The sequence below is a fragment of the Scyliorhinus canicula genome, chromosome 15 (genome assembly GCF_902713615.1).
Source record: "Scyliorhinus canicula chromosome 15, sScyCan1.1, whole genome shotgun sequence".
Taxonomy (NCBI): Eukaryota; Metazoa; Chordata; class Chondrichthyes; order Carcharhiniformes; family Scyliorhinidae; genus Scyliorhinus; species Scyliorhinus canicula.
The window spans coordinates 107,211,254-107,228,980 of record NC_052160.1 but is presented as its reverse complement, the minus strand read 5'-3'; the positions used below and the strand labels follow the sequence as shown (position 1 = coordinate 107,228,980).

Below are 17,727 nucleotides of genomic sequence, written 5' to 3'. Positions count from 1 at the left end.
GAATTCATTGGATGGCTGGACAAAACAAAGTGTGGAATTGTCCCATGGCCCCATCAGTGGGTTCAATGGTGGGCATTGCGTCACCATGCTCATCATATGGCGCTAAACCTCTGGGTGCAGAATTAATAAAGTTGAGACTGGAAGAATACGCCGTGGTTTTCTGCCGGCTTCTACAGCGGGAAACACTTCTTGTTCCTAACCCCCGCCGCGAACCTAGTCCCAGATGGGAAAATTCCACCTAACATCCCTCAAAAGCTAATTGATAAAGTGAGGCATGATGAGGTGTACTTTATGATCCAATAAGTAGAAACAATTTGGACCTTTGATACCTAAGGAAAAGAAGTACAGAAATTGCAAATGGACTGATATAATGTATTTTAAATGGGAACTTAAATCAAGATTAACCAGATCTGAACATGTCAGATTGCTTATCATAATTCTAGTTTGGATATTCCAAGCCCAACTCCAGTTCAAAGCTGTAAAATGTATTCTTACATAATTGGCAGGTGCAATCTGTTGCTGTGTTGATGAATCCAGTATAATTACAAACAAATACCGCAGATGCGCCTGTCAGTGGTGACAATCAGTCCTCTAAATTGTGTTCCTCTTCTCTCTCACTTGATAAGGCCAATTTTCACATGTAAACCAACAACTTTTCCACCATCTGCCTTGAACCCTCCATTGCCTGTGCTGTCAAACTGCTTACTTCCAGGTTCTGGGGACTCGAGTTGATCCAAAAGCACAGTGGATTGAATGATCTCCTTCTGTGCTGTGACCATTCTACAACTTATTTGGCCTCATGTATTCTTCTCATTTGTTTTAATGATACATCAATTTTATATTTGTTTTAATGATACATCAGGCTATTTTCATGAATATTGCTATGGATATTCTTTTATTATGTCACAAGTTGTGAACATTGCTGGCAAGTCTTGCATTTATTACCCATCCCTAATTACCATCAAGAAGATGGTGGTGAGTTACCTTCTTGAAATGTTGCAGTCCATGGGCGAGACTGTCCAGCCCCGTCCACCACAAGAATCATTACGAACAGGATGGAAAATTTTGCTGGACCAGCAAAAAGTTCATTGACTTTGGATGAGAGTTTCCGGACCCGCCTGCTGCATGACTGGAACATCCCACCCCACGTGTTAAAGATATCCCAAAAGGCACTGGAGCCCCAGAATTTTGATCCAGAAACATTGTAGGACCAGTGATACATTTCCAAACCAGAATGTTGTGCGACTTGGAAGAGTTCTTGGAGGTGGTGCTCTTTCAAAGCCGTGTCCTTTAAGACAAATACTAGCATCGAGCTAATTTTTAAAAAAGTATCATGAAACATATTTCTTAATGACAGATTATGGCTTTAGTTATACTTTGCACCCAGTCTATGGGTGTTCATTTACCCCTTCCCCATTTGGGTGGTAAATCAATGGGCTGGATCAATCGGCCATGATACAACACAGCCAATTTTAAAAAAAAATTTAAAGTACCCAATTCATTTTTTTCTCAATTAAGGGACAATTTAGTGTGACCAATCCACATACCCTGCACATCTTTAGGTTGTGGGGGTGAGACCCATGCAGACATGGGGCGAATGTACAAACTCCATACGGGCAGTGACCTGAGGCCTGGATCGAACCTGGGTCCTCAGCGGCGTGAGGCAGCAGTGCTAACCACTGTGCCACTGTGCTCCCCCCCAACACACCCAATTTTTATTCTAATCTTTTTCCGATGTCGACAGGCCCAGCTGTATCCCATCCCCACCTCTCCAGGGTGTAAATGGAGTCTCATGGAGGCCTTTAAACCGACGTGTGTCTGCCAAGCCGGAAAACATCCCGACAAGCTACCCACACTGGTAGTGAAAATCCGGCCCTTGGGAGTCCTGACTTCCCTGATCACTTGCTGTAATGTTAGCTGAAGATTGGCAGAAAGCCCAAGGAAAAGGTTGTCACTTCTTATTAAAGATATGCGGGGAAATCAGGTGAAACTCTGAGGAAATAAGAGATGTAAAGCGTTGCATTTGCCCTCGAAATATGTTCAGTAGCTAAGTAGTCTCCGCATAACTTTGAAGATTATTATCTGTGATAAAATATAATCTTATCAAAGTTTTCACCAGCTATTAAACAATGAAATGACACTATTTTCTTGAGCTTCCATAAGTAGGCCCTTTGACCAGAATTCCAATAGTGATCTTCTTCATTTGCACCGTGCCTGAACATATTAATGCAATAATTTATCTTATTATTGCTTCACAGTCACCAATTAGAACTTGCCTCCTAAAGGGGTGTTATCTTACTACACATTTAATTGGAACATTTTTCTCCCACGTTATAAAGAGGGTGGGCAGTAGTTTCTTTTAATTGCTGCATTTTCATTTGAATTGCTGGAGGATACCTTTAAAACATCCACACTGGCATGCGCACACACCTTAATAAAACCCACCAAAGTCATTTTATGAGACTGAGGGAATCTTCTGATGACATTTTTCAGTATTTTAGTGTAGCTTTACTGTGACAGGAAGGCCATTTCCAGGTCACAGCTAAAGAAGAAGGGAAAAGAAAACAGATCGGTACATGTTAAACAGTTCAGTACATGTTAAGCAGTTCACATCTGGGACTGTTGACATTTTCCTCAACTGACAGGGAGGTTCAAAGATTAACCTGATTACACTCATATTAATATTTCCTATCCTTTGTTAAATGGAGAGCACTGTTTCATAATGGGATTAGTTTAATATGGAAATCCTTTCTGCAGCAGACAAAAAAATCTAAGGTCCTGCATTTTAATCTCGGCGCCGTTATTGAGTTATTTTAAAGAGGGGCAGGATGAAAACTGTTTGTCTTCACATAAAGCACTGAAGAAGATTTCACCTGGCGTAGCTGTCTGATGTGCTTAATTGTTTTCTATTTCACTGCATTTGAAGAAAGGAAAAAATGCATGACTTCTGGCCTTATCAAAGCTATCAGACCTCCGCAACATCCAACTAACTGGAGTCACAGGATAGCGATCAGGAGCAGGAACCCTGGCTGATTATTTCATCTCCCACTCCTAAACTAAAAAGTGTTGTACTAATTGTGTAACCACCTTTAATAAGGCAGGGGCAATCCAAAGTAAGCCAGAAGCAAACAACTTTATTCTGCAAAAATTATGTACATGAGTATCCGTAGAACCTCACCAGGTACTCTCTCCTGGTGGTTGGTTCCAGACTGGCCGACATTTTATACAAGTATGGGTAAGCTATTCCATCCCTAGCAGGGGAGCTCGTACTCCTCAAGGAGTATGGAGAAAACAATCGCCCCCACACTCTATGTCTCGTGCAGGTTATTACACCACATGTGCCTCCAACCTGAGATCAGCTAATTAAGCACATACCAAGCCTCATCGGTTTTTCATAGTTAGACTGTACTTGCTAAAGCAAGCATTTACTTCAGAAACATTGTATAGAGATGATTTTTCTTTCCCCCCACCACCCCTCACCACTGCCCTTGCCCCAGTGTAAATTAAGTGGTAAATAATTTACGGTGTGTGGGAGAAGGTGGCGATGAGCTGCTTTCTTGAACCGCTGCAGACCCGGAGGTGTAGGTACACCCACAATGCTGTTAGGGATGGACTTTCAGGATTTTGACCCACGACAGTGAAAACAGCAAGATATTTGCAAGTCAGGATGGTGAGTGACTTGGAGTGGTGGTGTCCCCATGTATCTGTTGCCCTTGGCCTTCTGGATGGTAGTGGTCATGGGCTTGGAAGGTGCTGCCTAAGGAGCCCTGGTGAGTTCATGCAGCGCATCTTGTAGATGGTGCACACGGCTGCCACTGATTGTTGGTGGTGTTTGTTTGTGGAAGGGGTGCCAATACAGCAGGTCTGCTTTGTCCTGCAATTACGCAGTTAGCACTTGCCTTACTTGACAGTAACTGACCCTGGCTGTTTTCCAAGTTCCCCCTCAAGTCACTCACCATCCTGATTTGGAAATATTTTGCTGTTCCTTCCCTGTCACTAGTCCAAAGTCTTGGAACACTCTCCCTAACAGCACTGTGGGTGAATATCTGATGGAACTGAAACCTTGAATTGGCACTGAGTGAAAACAGGAGAAATGATGTGCTGGATTGTTGCTGTTTGGTGGGAGCGCAGAGTGCTGGGGTGGTAGACTGCAAATTGTCAATGTTCTTTGTCACTACCCCTCTGAGACTGATCATAACTTCAGGATATTGGGTATCTGCAGAATAGGATGGAAATCCTGATATTTGGTTTGGAGAACTCTGACACAGGTTGTGCTCAGCCCCCTCAACCATTAATATCAGTGAGTACTTCCCCTTGCCTGCTCCCACAGTTGTTAGAAATCTCCTAGGAGAGGAAGATACACCTTGTTCAGCCCGGTGTAACTGGGGTTTTGACAGGAAAGTGATGAATAACATTTGATGAACAAGAGAACTTGCCGGAAAAAAATAATGTTATAAAATCAGAATTTGTTTGTTCCTCCCGATTGTGTACGACCAAATTTTCTATTTGGTTTATGTAAAAAAATGTAAACAGTGACTTTATTTTCCTGCTTTTTCTTTCCTGGTTGGTGCCTGTGGTACTGTATTTTATTTGATTGTTTGGACACTCAATAATATCACTGCAGATCCACAGCAAGAATCCTCAACGGATAACACTGCAATCAGTGGCATTACCATTGAATGGGAATACAATTCGGTTCTGGTCACAGTCATTATCATGGGCACAGTCATTTATTGGGCGACCAAATTTGATCATAAGGCTGTTTCACGTTGACATTTCACAGGATAATATTATCTTTGACATTAAGGTAACATCACTAATATGAACTCAGTGATACCACCCTGAACTGGGAGTCAGATTGTTGTGGGCTGAAGCCTCATTAATTAATTGAGCATTTATTTACTGACTCTTCAGCACAGTGCTGAGGGAGTGCTGCAGTGTCAGAGATGCCACCTTTCAAATGTGACATTAAACCTCAGTTGTCTATAAAAAGCTACCATCGCCTGAGCTTCATGCTCTCCCGCTGGTGGGTTTCTAGGTGGGATTCCTGCTGGGTTCCCACCCACCCGACCTCGTGCCATATCAATTTTACACTGGGGTGGGGAAGGCCTTAGATGTAATGCCTGCCCATGCCCCAATTGAGGGTCTTAAGTGGGCAACTATCGACACTTAAGGCAGTTTCCTGCCCAACCTTAGTTTTGAGGCTTCTGGGAGGATCCCCCTCGCAACGCCCACCCCCCCTCGTAACCCCCCCCTCCTCCCACAGTCCAAAGACATGCAGGTTAGGTGGATTGGCCATGATAAATTGCCCTTAGTGACCAAAAAGTTTAGGAGGGGTTATTGGGTTACGGGGATAGGTTGAAAGTGAGGGCTTGGGTGGGTCGGTCCAGACTCGATGAGCCGAATGGCCTCCTTCTGAACTGTATGTTCTATGTTCTAAGTTCTAATGGAATCAAAGGCTATGGGGAAAAAGCAGGATTAGGCTATTGAGTCGGATGATCAACCATGATCATAATGTTTGGTGGAGCAGGCTCGAAGGGCCAAAAGGCCTCCTCCTGCTCCTATCTTTTATGTATCTATGTATCTATAGTGTGGAACTGAGATCACGTGTAAGCCAGACATTATGAATGACAGCTTCCTTTACTTGATGGATATTGGGGCAGCACGGTAGCACAGTGATTAGCACTGAGGCGTCACAGTTCCAGGGTCCCAGGTTCAATTCCCGGCTGGGTCACTGTCTGTGCAGAGTCTGCACATTCTCCCCGTGTCTGCGTGGGTTTCCTCCGGGTGCTCCAGTTTCCTCCCACAAATCCCGAAAGACGTGCTGTTAGGTCATTTGGACATTCTGAATTCTCCCTCTGTGTACCTGAATGTGGCTTTTCACAGTAACTTCATTGCAATGTAAGCCTACTTGTGACAAAGATTATTATTATAATTGAAAGCTTTTTTTTGTTATACAGCAATTCAGCAACCTTCATGCCAATCATTTTTTAAGTGATAGATTTGATATCGCCAAGCTTCTTAAAATTCAAAACTAGCCACAGAGGGATTTGAACTCAGGGCTCTGATCTTGTTATGGACAGGCGGGGCATTACTTTAAGCAGCCTTCATTTTGCCTCTCGCCGCCAATTGGCAACTTCTCCCTTTGTAAGGAGTGGTGTATTTCCCAACCCCTCAGTTTTGGTGGAATCAAGTTTTCTATTAATAACTCCACAGTAAAATGGGGATAGGATGAACTTGAAGGGTTAGTTTATTTGCACACTCTCAAAGCACGGGAAGAGTGTCACCTCGTTGCTTCATGTGCCCTTGTACAATAAAGGGATGATGGAGAAAAGAAAGATTGACAGGGCAAAGATCACCAAGAAAATAATCATTGATTTCCATTTGTTTCAGAGTCCAGAATCAAAGTCCAGGGAGGTATTCCTTCAGAGGTTGGCAAGTTGACAACCAATGCTGTATGATTCACCTTTCTGTGGTATTTTCTTGTGGGTAGTAGTGCAGAAGTTCCAGCAGAAAGAGTGCAAGTGGGGCTAGGTATTCAATCTGGGCAGAGTACCTTTTAAGTGAGATAGCTTGTAGATGATAAATAGCAGACTGAGACTTTTCAGTACAGCAATGCAAAATTACTGGTTACACAAGCTAAAGATTCACATCATATGACTCCCATCTCTTCACAATGTCTTTGACAAAGGGTGTGTATTCCCCATCTGGGTCCTTGAGATAATGAAATGTCTCAACCATTAATAATTGAAAGGAAGGTGGTAAGGCCCTTGGCACTAGCAGATAATTAGACTCTGGGCTAACCTGGGCTCTGAAATGCAGATGGTCTTTGAATAACTCTTTGAATTTGATCTGTGCAACCCACAATGTGTCATTCATGTCACTTCAGAGACAACGAGATGTAAGTTTCTTTGAAACTGCCAGGGAGCTCCTTTTGTTCAAGAGTCACAGACAGACATAGATTCAGCCATTTTGAAAATTCTTTGTCCAATTTTAATATTTTTTTAGAAATAACCATTAGGATATCTACACCTATTTTCCAAAAAATATAGAACATAAGGGGCAGCAGGGTAGCATGGTGGTTAGCATAAATGCTTCACAGCTCCAGGGTCCCAGGTTCGATTCCCGGCTGGGTCACTGTCTGTGTGGAGTCTGCACGTCCTCCCCCTGTGTGCGTGGGTTTCCTCCGGGTGCTCCGGTTTCCTCCCACAGTCCAAAGATGTGCGGGTTAGGTGGATTGGCCATGCTAAATTGCCCGTAGTGTCCTAATAAAAGTAAGGTTAAGGGGGGGCTTGTTGGGTTACGGGTATAGGGTGGATATGTAGGTTTGAGTAGGGTGATCATGGCTCGGCACAACATTGAGGGCCGAAGGGCCTGTTCTGTGCTGTACTGTTCTATGTCTATGTCTATAAAACATACAGTGCGGAAGGAGGCCATTTGGCCGATCGAGTCTGCACCAGCCCACTTAAGCCCTCACTTCCACCCTATGCCCGTAACTCAATAACCCCTCCTATCCTTTTTTGGTCACGAAAGGCAATTTATCATGGCCAATCCACCTAACCTGCACGTCTTTGGACCGTGGGTGAGTTATTGGGTTACGGGGATAGGGTGGAAGTGTGGGCTTAAGTGGGTTGGTGTAGACTCGATGGGCAGAATGGCCTCCTTCTGCACTGTATGTTCTATTTTCTACTAGCAAAAGTAAAATATTCAACAAAACTCCAGATTCAATGTCAACCAGTCTAATATTTCTATTTGCAACAAGTAATGAGACTAAAGACTGAAAATTACTCTGGAGATGTTAGGGGACAAATGTTTATTACTGTTGCTGAAATGAATTTGGCTATCATAATTAGTGCATTAATTAATCAAATTCTATTAAATGCATTACATCTCTTAAATTAAGTGTTCAGAGGTGTATGCTGCACAATGCTTGCCTACCAGTATTGACAATAGCCATTTGCAGGTTTTAATATTTGGCAAAAAAGGATTTTATCTCCAGAATACAATCACTAAAGCTTGTGGTATTTTTATTATTTCTCATGAGGTGCAAAGAAAAAAAATGTGTAAGAGCAGTCTAGGAGTAGGTGAAGTATAGATCAGTTTGCACTTTGAACCATTGATATGTGAGGCCTTCAAACCTTAAGATGTATTTTGGCAAATGAAAAGAACAATTGAATCCCTAATCAGAGTAAAATAAATACACTTCCACAATTAGGAAAGGATAATGATTTGTAAATATGTGATTTCAAGAACTTTGTAAGTAAAATTCAGATCTGTATGTTGATAGTTTGCTGTGATTACTGTTGATTTATTTTGCGCATTATAACATCAGATACACTTTAAGTCCAACAAGGTGCTAATTAATGCCCATCTTCCACTGTATAAAATGCAAACTTTCATTATCATGGGCACAGTCATTTATTGGGCGACCAAATTTGATCATAAGGCTGTTTCACGTTGACATTTCACAGGATAATATTATCTTTGACATTAAGGTAACATCACTAACATGAACTCAGTGATACCACCCTGAACTGGGAGTCAGATTGTTGTGGGCTGAAGCCCCATTAATTAATTGAGCATTTATTTACTGACTCTTCAGCACAGTGCTGAGGGAGTGCTGCAGTGTCAGAGATGCCACCTTTCAAATGTGACATTAAACCTCAGTTGTCTATAAAAAGCTACCATCGCCTGAGCTTCATGCTCTCCCGCTGGTGGGTTTCTAGGTGGGATTCCACTGGGTTCCCACCCACCCAACCTCGTGCCATATCAATTTTACACTGGGGTGGGGAAGGCCTTAGATGCAATGCCGGCCCATGCCCCAATTGAGGGTCTTAAGTGGGCAACTATCGACACTTAAGGCAGTTTCCTGTCCAACCTTAGTTTTGAGGCTTCTGGGAGGATCCCCCTCGCCACCCCCCCCCCCCCCCCCCCACCCCCCGCCCCCCAGCCTCTTTCCCAACAACCCAGTCACCCAGTCCTTCCCTACCCTCCCAGGGCCTGGGACCCCCAAAACTTACCTTGCCACCCAGTCCCGGGACTCAGGGGCTGGCATGTTGAAGCATTTCTCCTTCTGTCCACTGCAGATGATTAGAGAACTCGACCAATCAGGTTGGCAGGCAGCTCTCTGAGACGGGACTTCCTCCCAAGTGGAGGGCAGAAATCCTGCCTGCAGCCAATTAATACTCATTGAAATATTAAATAACTGCGGGGGAGTCAGAGCCGGTGGGGATGTGTTCCTTGCAGGACAACCCTACCATCCAAAATATTCAGACCCATATTTGAAGAACAGCTTGGAATTATTCTGTTGTTCAGTTTTATGTTTATCTCCTAACATACACAACCAAAGCTATCTGACCATTAGTCTCATTGTTGCTTGTGGTATCTTGCTGTCAGCAAATTGCCTGCTGTGCTTTGCCACGGCACAACAGTGATGACACTTCAACACCACTTCAAAATCAATGTGGAGCACTTTGAAGCGTCCTGAGGCTGTAAAAAGTGCTGCATAAATCCAAGTTATTTTTTAAGACGTTTGAGTAATAAAAGCATTCAGGCAAGTTTATGGTTATACAAAAACATGAAATAAATATTAATTGAATCTCATCCTTCCCCTAAATGTTGAACCCCATTAGCATGATTGGCTGTTGTGGATGTTGTTTGATTACTTACAGTTCTTCCAAAAAGTGGAGATCTCCAAAAGCATTCGGCTGCAGCTCATTAATATTGTTCATGCTCAAGTCACTGCGGAGAGAAAAACATACAGAAAATTGATTAAAACATAAAGTAAATTCAATGCTCATGGATAATGGCAATATAATTGCCATTCCTACATTTAAAAATCAACAGCATAATACTGAGGTAACTTTGGATGTAAAAGGATAGAAACATGAAAGACACATGAGAAAGTAACAACAGCATTTAACTCATCCATTTATTGGCAAAAGCTGGCTTTAGGTTGGTCAGTGGTCCTGATTCTACTATTAAGTACCAAGGGCGGGATTCTCCCAGCCCTGGGCCGGCTGGAGAATCCCCGCGACCGGGCCATGCCGCCCCGATGCCGGGACATGATTGGCGGGGCGCCGGTTGCGGGCCGCTCTACGCGGCCGGCCCGCTGATTCTCAGGTCCGGAACGGGCCGAGCGGCCATTTAAAAAAAAAACGCCGGCGCCGTTCTAACCTGCTCTGAGCCGGCGGGACCTCGACATTGAAGGGTCGGGTGGCAGCCTGTGGGGGGGCAGGGGGGGTCTGATCCCGGGAGGTGTGGGGGGGGGGGGGGGCTCCGATATGGCCTGGCTCGCGATCGGGCCCCACCGTTCGGCGGGCCGGCCTCTCTGGCTGGGGGCCTCCTTTCCTAAGTGCCGGCCCCTATAGCCCTGCGCCATGTTGCGTCAGGGCGGACGCGTTGAAGGAGGCCACTGCCCACGTGCACGTTGGCGCCGCGCCACTGCGCATGCGCGGATCCTGCGGCGCACAGTTCGTGCTGGGATCGGCAGCTGGAGCGGCATGAACCGCTCCAGCGCCGTGCTGACCCCCTGTAGGGGTCAGAATTACTCCTGGCAGCGGCCCATACACGCCATCATAAAACCCGACGGCGTTTACGATAGCGGGAGACTCTGCCACTGGAATAGAGAATCCCGCCCCAAATCTGTACAATTATTCTAAAGAATGTAATAATAACTTTCATGGTTCAGACTATTTCCCTTGATTCTGTTCTGATGTTGCTGTGCACCCCCTTTCATTCATTTTTCTCCCTTTCAGCATCTCCTCATAGCCACATACCTACAGCCATCAAATGAGCTAGGGAAAGTATTTTCCCCTCAAGGTGATACCAATGCTGTACTTTGGCAACTATCAGGTTTATAAGTTTATAAGTTCATAAGATATAGGAGCATTAATAGGCCATTTGGCTCATTAAGTCTGCTCCGCCATTCGATCATGGCTGATCCCATCCTGGCCTTAACTCCAAGGTCCTGCCCGTTCTCCATAACTCTTCAACCCATTACCAATTTAAACATTGTCTAACTCCTCCTTAAATTTACTCACTGTCCCAGCATTCACTGCACTCTGGGGTAGCGAAGTCCACAGATTCACAACCCTTTGGGAGAAGTAATTCCTCCTCAAATCCATTTTAAATTTGCTACCTCTTATCCTAAGACGATGACCTCTCGTTCTAGAATACCCCACAAGAGTAAGCATCTGCTCCATGTCTACTTTATCCAGATCTTTTATCATCTTGTGTACCTCAATTTGATCCGCCCTCATTCTTCTAAACTCGAGAAAGTATTCAATCTCTCTTCATACAACAAACCCCCTCATCTCTGGAATCAACCTAGTGAACCTTCTCTGAACTGCCTCAGATGTCATTACTGGGTGCCTGGCAACAGGCCTATGAAGACCTCCTTGCCAGTTGTTTGTCCTGTAGTAAAGTTCTCCCTGAAGACAAGAAGGCTGGAGGCCAGAACTAAATGGGATTGGGATTAAACACTGTTATCTTTAAAAAAGTGGACAATCTTCACTTGCTTGAAATTCTTTTTGTCATGTGCCATTTCTGTTTTTCCTTCCAATTCACCAAAGCAGATTAATGTTGAAGGAATTTATTCCCAATTATTCAGGAAGCTGTCATGCTTGAAATAATAAGTTGAGGACAGGAGAACATAAGAACTAGGGGCACGATTCTCCGCTCCCCACGCCAGGTGGGAGAATTGCGGGAGGGCCGGGCGACTCACGACACGCCCCCCTGGCGCCCACCGCGATTCTCTCACCCCCCGCTCGGAAGAATCGCCGCTCGCCGTTTTTCACGGCGACCGGCGATTCTCCGACCCGGATGGGCCGAGCGGCCTGCCCTTCGCGACCGGTTCACGACGGCAGCAACCGCACCTGGTCGCTGCCGTCGTGAACATGGCGCCAAAAGCTGGTTTGAAGCTTGTGGGGGGTGGACAGGGGAGCAAGCACCACGGCCGTGCTCGGGAGGTGCCCACCGATCGTCGGGCCGGCGTCTTAAAGGGACACATTCTTTCCCCTCCGCCGCCCCGCAAGATCAAGCCGCCACGTCTTGCGGGGCAACGGAGGGGAAGATGGCAACCGCGCATGCGCGGGTTTGAGCCGCCAGCCGTCGTAACTTCAGCCGCGCATGCGCGGGTTGGAGCCGGCCAACCTGCGCATGCGCGGCTGACGTCAATTAGGCGCCGCCGTCGCGTCATTCTCAGCGCACCGCAAGCATCAAGGCCCAGCGGCCAAGAATAACGGAGCGCCGCTCCTAGCCCCCCAGGTGGGGGTGAATAAGGTGAGAGGAGCGGCCTCCGAGGCACTCCGAGTTCACGACGGCCTTCCATATTTTTCGCGGGAGCGGAAAATTCCGCCCTCGGAGTGGGATTAGGTAATTTTGTCCCTCGAGCTCGATCCGCTCATTCAATACAATCAAGGTTCATCTCATCTTGGACTCAACTCCACTTTCCTGCCTGTTCTACACACCCCTTCAACTCATTACCAATTATAAGAACATAAGCACTCGGAGCAGGAGTAGAAAATTCAAGTTGGCACTTTAGTGCTTATTTGAGTCAGCAATGGTTCTGCAATTGATTAAAACATGGAACTCTTCATGACTGGGTGGCTGGGTTCCAAAAGGGCATTAAAATTAAATTTGGCCCCTGGTATTTTAGTTTTTTTTTTTACAACCAGTATGGCCAAGATAGGTTTGAAAGCAGGAGGGCAGGGAGACTTTCTGTATCCCTCGCAACGTGTTTCGCGGCGCCCCTGCCGTCAGGAAACCCGTGACGGGGGTTCGCCATTGACGATATCGGAATATACCGCTGGCGAGAATGGATGGTAAATCCCCCCAGGTCTACTATGCAGTATTAGTAAAAATAAATTAATCCAAAATTAGTTAATATACTATATAAAAATTATTTACTTTATAAAAAATAGAAAACTTCAATATTTGCTAGTAAGCAGTAACTTATTGCCCATTCAAAACCACAACATGGAGATACAGTTTTATTTATCTGCTCTGCCACAGTAACTTTTTAACCAGTCAATCTTAGCAGGAGGAAAGCATTTTTTTATGAATACAATTAAACGAAAAAAAAACACAATTTGAGGGAAATAAAAAACAGATGTTAAAAACAAGAACAAACAGAAATAAATAAAACATAAAGCTTATTTTGGACCATGCCAATAATCAAGTAGGAACAAGATGGTACATTGATCAAGGAAGCCCTGTAAAAAGCCTAGCTGCGGGCACCATGGTGCCTATTAGCACCAGGATTTGCTGAGTGAGTTTCTCATTTGTTACCGTGGTAGACCAATTTCCTGTCAGAGTCCTACAACAAGCTTGGGCCCTATTTAAGTAGCAGTTTTTAATACCTCTAGCACATGCTAGGGAGGCACAGCGGCTAGCACTGCTGCCTCACAGCACCAGGGACCGGGGTTCAATTCTGGCCTTGGATGACTATGTGAAGTTTGTACTTTCTCCCTGTGTCTGCGTGGGATTCCTCCGGTTTCCTCCCACAATGCAAAGATGTGCAGGTTAGGTGGATTGGCCACAATAAAATTGACCCATAGGTAAAGTGGGATTACAAGGATAAGGTGTAAGGAGTGGGCCTAGGTAGGTTGCGATTTCAGAGGGGTGGTGCAGACTCAATGGGCCAAGTGGCCTCCTTCTGCACTGCAGAGATTCTATGCCCAGCATGTCTGTGGAGAAAGCTGATAAAATACGGTGGTTTGCACACTTCCAGCTCTGAATGCTCATTCCCACATTATTTTGATCACTTTGGTGTCTATTTGATACCTGAAAAATGGGCATGATCCAGTTTCCGGGTCACCATGTTTACTGTGCCAAGTACAGAAATTTCCTTCTCATTAACAGAATGTGCTGTAAAATGAGAAGCTCTGTAAACTTCTTTCATTTATGGGCAGTAACCCTGCACAATTTAAATAGGATCACAGCACAAATATCAAGGCGGCAGATTGTAGGAAGTTGTCTGCCTCCTCATTATGTCAGAGGGTTTCACAGTATTCTATTATGCATTTAATCAAATCCCTACACTTTCCTTAAAAACATGTTGGCCTTCGTTATAGGTGTCGAGAAAACAGGTGTTAGTTCAAAGAAAATATTCCAAAGATTAATTTCTGAAGGAGTTATATTATTGTTTTCAAGGGTTTTCAGGTTTTTCAACAATTTGTCATAATTATAGCTGCTTGATGGGACCCACAGTGCCTTATTTTCAGGGGATGCACTAATCTTAAATTGAAGATATACTGTTTGTAACTCTTCTACAGAAATTCTGCATGCCAATTATTACATTATTTACTAATGACAAAATATGAATGGATGTCCGTTATCTGATGAACAAATTACAATTGGCCCATAACTTCCTCAGAATGGCACCTTGGCAGTACCGGGACTGATGTCCTTGGGTGAGTATTTGCTGGGGAGGGTTTTAACTTGAATAGCAGTGGGGTGGGAACATAAGCAAGGTGATAAGGGAAAGAGAAACAAGGGTAGTAAAGAAAGTACAGTAAAATGCAAAAAATTGTAGATATGATAATCAAAGGCAAGCAGCAAATAGGGCCAGAGTACAATTAAAGATAGGATTGAAAATGGCAAAAAGGCAGGCCTGAAGGTTTGGTATCTTAATGCATGAAGTATTCAGAATAAGGTAGATGAACTGATGGCGCAAATTGAGGTAAATGGATTTGATTTTATAGCTATTATGAAGACAGTGCAGAAAGAGGCCATTTGGCGCATTGAGTCTGCACTGGCCCTTGGAAAGAGCACCCTACTGAAGCCCATACCTCCATCCTAGCCCCACACCTCCACCCTATCCCCATCACCCCATAATCCTTTTTTGGACACTAACGGCAATTTAGCATGGCCAATCCACATCTTTGGATTGTGGGAGGAAACTGGAGCACCCGGAGGAAACCCACGCAAACACGGGGAGAACCTGCAGACTCCGCACAGACAGTGACCCAAGCCGGGAATCAAACCTGGGACCCTGAAGCTATAAAGCAACTGTGCTAACCACTATTCTACCGTGCTGCCCCTTGATTGCAAGGAGATCAAAACCGGGAACTTAGGGGGCGATTCTCCGAGCCCCGCGCCGGGCCGGAGAATCGCCGCAACCGCGCTACGACGCCCCGACGCCGGCGCGCGATTCTCCATTTGGGCTCCATTTGGGAGAATCGCCCCCTTAATATTCAGGGATATTGGACCTTTTGAAATACAGGAGAGGAGGAAAAGGCAGTGGGGTGGCACTGTTAACAAGTGACGACACGAGGACAATTGTGAGAGATGATCTAGACTCGGATGGTGTATAGTCCATTTTGGTGGTGATAAAACAGAAAGAGAAAGAAGACATTGGTAGGAGTAGTGTATAGATCCTCAAACGGTAACCACATTGTAGAAAAGGTTATAGATCTACAAATAATAGGAGCATGCAAAAAGAATAGAGCAATAATTATTGGTGCCTTTAATCTTCATGTTGATTGGATTAATCAAGTTGGAAAGGGTAGCTTTAACAACAAATTCATAGAGTGCATTAGGGATAGTTTCCTAGAGCAATACGTCATGGAGCCAACCAGAGAACAGGCTGTCTTGAACCTAGTAATGGGTAATGAGGCAAGTTTAATAAAAGATCTCTGAAGAAGTAAGGATCATAACACAATATAGGGCAGGATTCTCCGACCACCCGCCGGGATTCTCCGACCATCCGCCGGGTCGGTGAATCGCCGGGGGCCGGCGCCAATCCCGCCTCTGCCGTGTCCCGAATTCTCCGCGCCGGTCGGCGGGGCCCCCCCTGCCGATTCTCCGGCCTGCGATGGGCTGAAGTCCCGCCGCTGTCATGATGTTCCTGCCGGTGTGGATCAAACCACCTACCTTACTGACGGGAGCAGGCGGCGCGGGCGGGCTCCGGGGTCCTGGGGGGGGGGGGGGGGCCATCTTGCTCCAGGGGGTGCCCCCACAGTGGCCTGGCCCACGATTGGGGCCCACCGATCGGCCGGCGGGCCTGTGCCGTGGGGGCACTCTTTTCCTTCCGCCTTCGACATAGTCTTCACCATGGCATGTGGCGGATGTGACCCCCTCCCCTGCGCATGCGCGGGGATGACGTCAGCATCCGCTGATGCTCCAGTGCATGCGCGGACATCCACCGGCCGGCAAAGTCCCTTCGGCCCCGGCTGGCTTGGCGCCAAAGGCCTTCCACACCAGCCGGCGGAGCGCCAACAATTCCGGCGCGGGCCTAGCGGAGACTTCTGCACCTTTGGGGCGGCCCGACGCCGGAGTGGTTCACGCCACTCCATCACGCCGGGACCCCCCGCCCCGCCAGGTAGGGGAGAATCCCAGCCATAATTTAACATTCAGCTTGAGTGTGAGGAAACTTGGGTCAGCAAAAATTGTATTTAAGTTAAACAAAAGGGGAATTACAATGAAATGAGAATAGAGTTAGCTAAAGTGGACTGGACAGATAGATTAGCAAGAAAAACAGTAAACAAGCAGTGGCAGATATAAGGAGGTAATTCCGGATTCCCAGAAAAAATATATCCCAGTAAGGAGGAAAGATTCTGAGAACGGGATAAACCAACCATGGTTAACTAAGGAAGTTAACAAGAGTATTAAATTGAAAGAAAAAGCATATAAGGAGGCAAAAGTCAGGGATAGCCATAAAGACTAGAATGAAGTTATAATCCTGCAATGGAGGAATAAAATGATAATGAAGAGAGAGAAAACAAACTATGCCGGCAAATGAGCGAGAATAATAAAAATTGATAATAAGAGCTACTTTAACTATATAAAAACAAAGAAAAAGGTCAAAATCATGTCCAAAGTGAACATCAACTGGTTCGAAAATGAATTTGGGGAGATACTTATGGGGAAACAATTAAATGGCAGAGGAGTTAAACATCAGCCTTTACGATGGAAGCTACTTCACAATTCCCATTAATACTAAAGAATACAAGGGGAGCAATTAAATATCATCACCATCACTAGAGAAGTAGGATTAGAGAAACTAATGGGGCTAAAGGCAGATAAGTCCCCTGGCCATGATGACTTGCATCCTAGAATATTAAAAGAAGCAGCTATAGGAATTACGGATGCATTGGTTGTAATTTTCCAAGAATCCTTGCATTTTGGAGAAGTACCAGAGGAATGGAAAACTGCCAATGTGACACTCCCAATCAAAAGGGGGGAGGAAGCAAAAAAGTGGGTAACTGTAGGCTGATTAGCCTAGCATTTATTGTTGTAAAAATGTTTCAATAGGTTATTAAGGAAGTAGTAGTAACACATTTGGATACTCATAATCTAATCAAGCAGAGTCAGCATGACTTCATAAAAGGGAAATATTGTCAGACGAATTAGAATTTGTTGAGGAAGTCTCAACCAGAGTAGATAGAGGGGAACCAGTAGAATTTGGACTTCCAGGAAACATTCAACAAGGTGCCTCATAAAAGTGATAAGATAAGAGCCCATGGTGTTGGAAGATATTGGCATAGATAGCGAATTGGCTACTGGGCAGGAAACAGTGGATGGGGATAAGGGCTTTATCCCTTGGCGACCTGTAATCAGTGGGGTTCCACAGGGTGTAGTGCTGGGACCGAAGCTGTTTAGCTCAGTTGACTGTAGGGCTGGTTTATGATGCAGAGCAAGGCCGACAGCACGGGTTCAATTCCCGTACCGGCTGAGGTTATTCATAAAGGCCCCACCTTCTCAACCTGCCCCTCGCCTCTTTGA

At 45.3% G+C, this 17,727-nt stretch overlaps 1 protein-coding gene across 1 annotated transcript in view; it reads right to left on the bottom strand.

The window, feature by feature from the left end:
* LOC119978360 (leucine-rich repeat-containing G-protein coupled receptor 6-like) overlaps positions 1-17,727 on the bottom strand; it is a 294,338-nt gene that overhangs the window by 192,108 nt on the left and 84,503 nt on the right. The window contains 1 exon segment of the mRNA XM_038819949.1: positions 9,670-9,741. Within this exon segment, the coding sequence (XP_038675877.1) occupies positions 9,670-9,741 (72 nt within the window).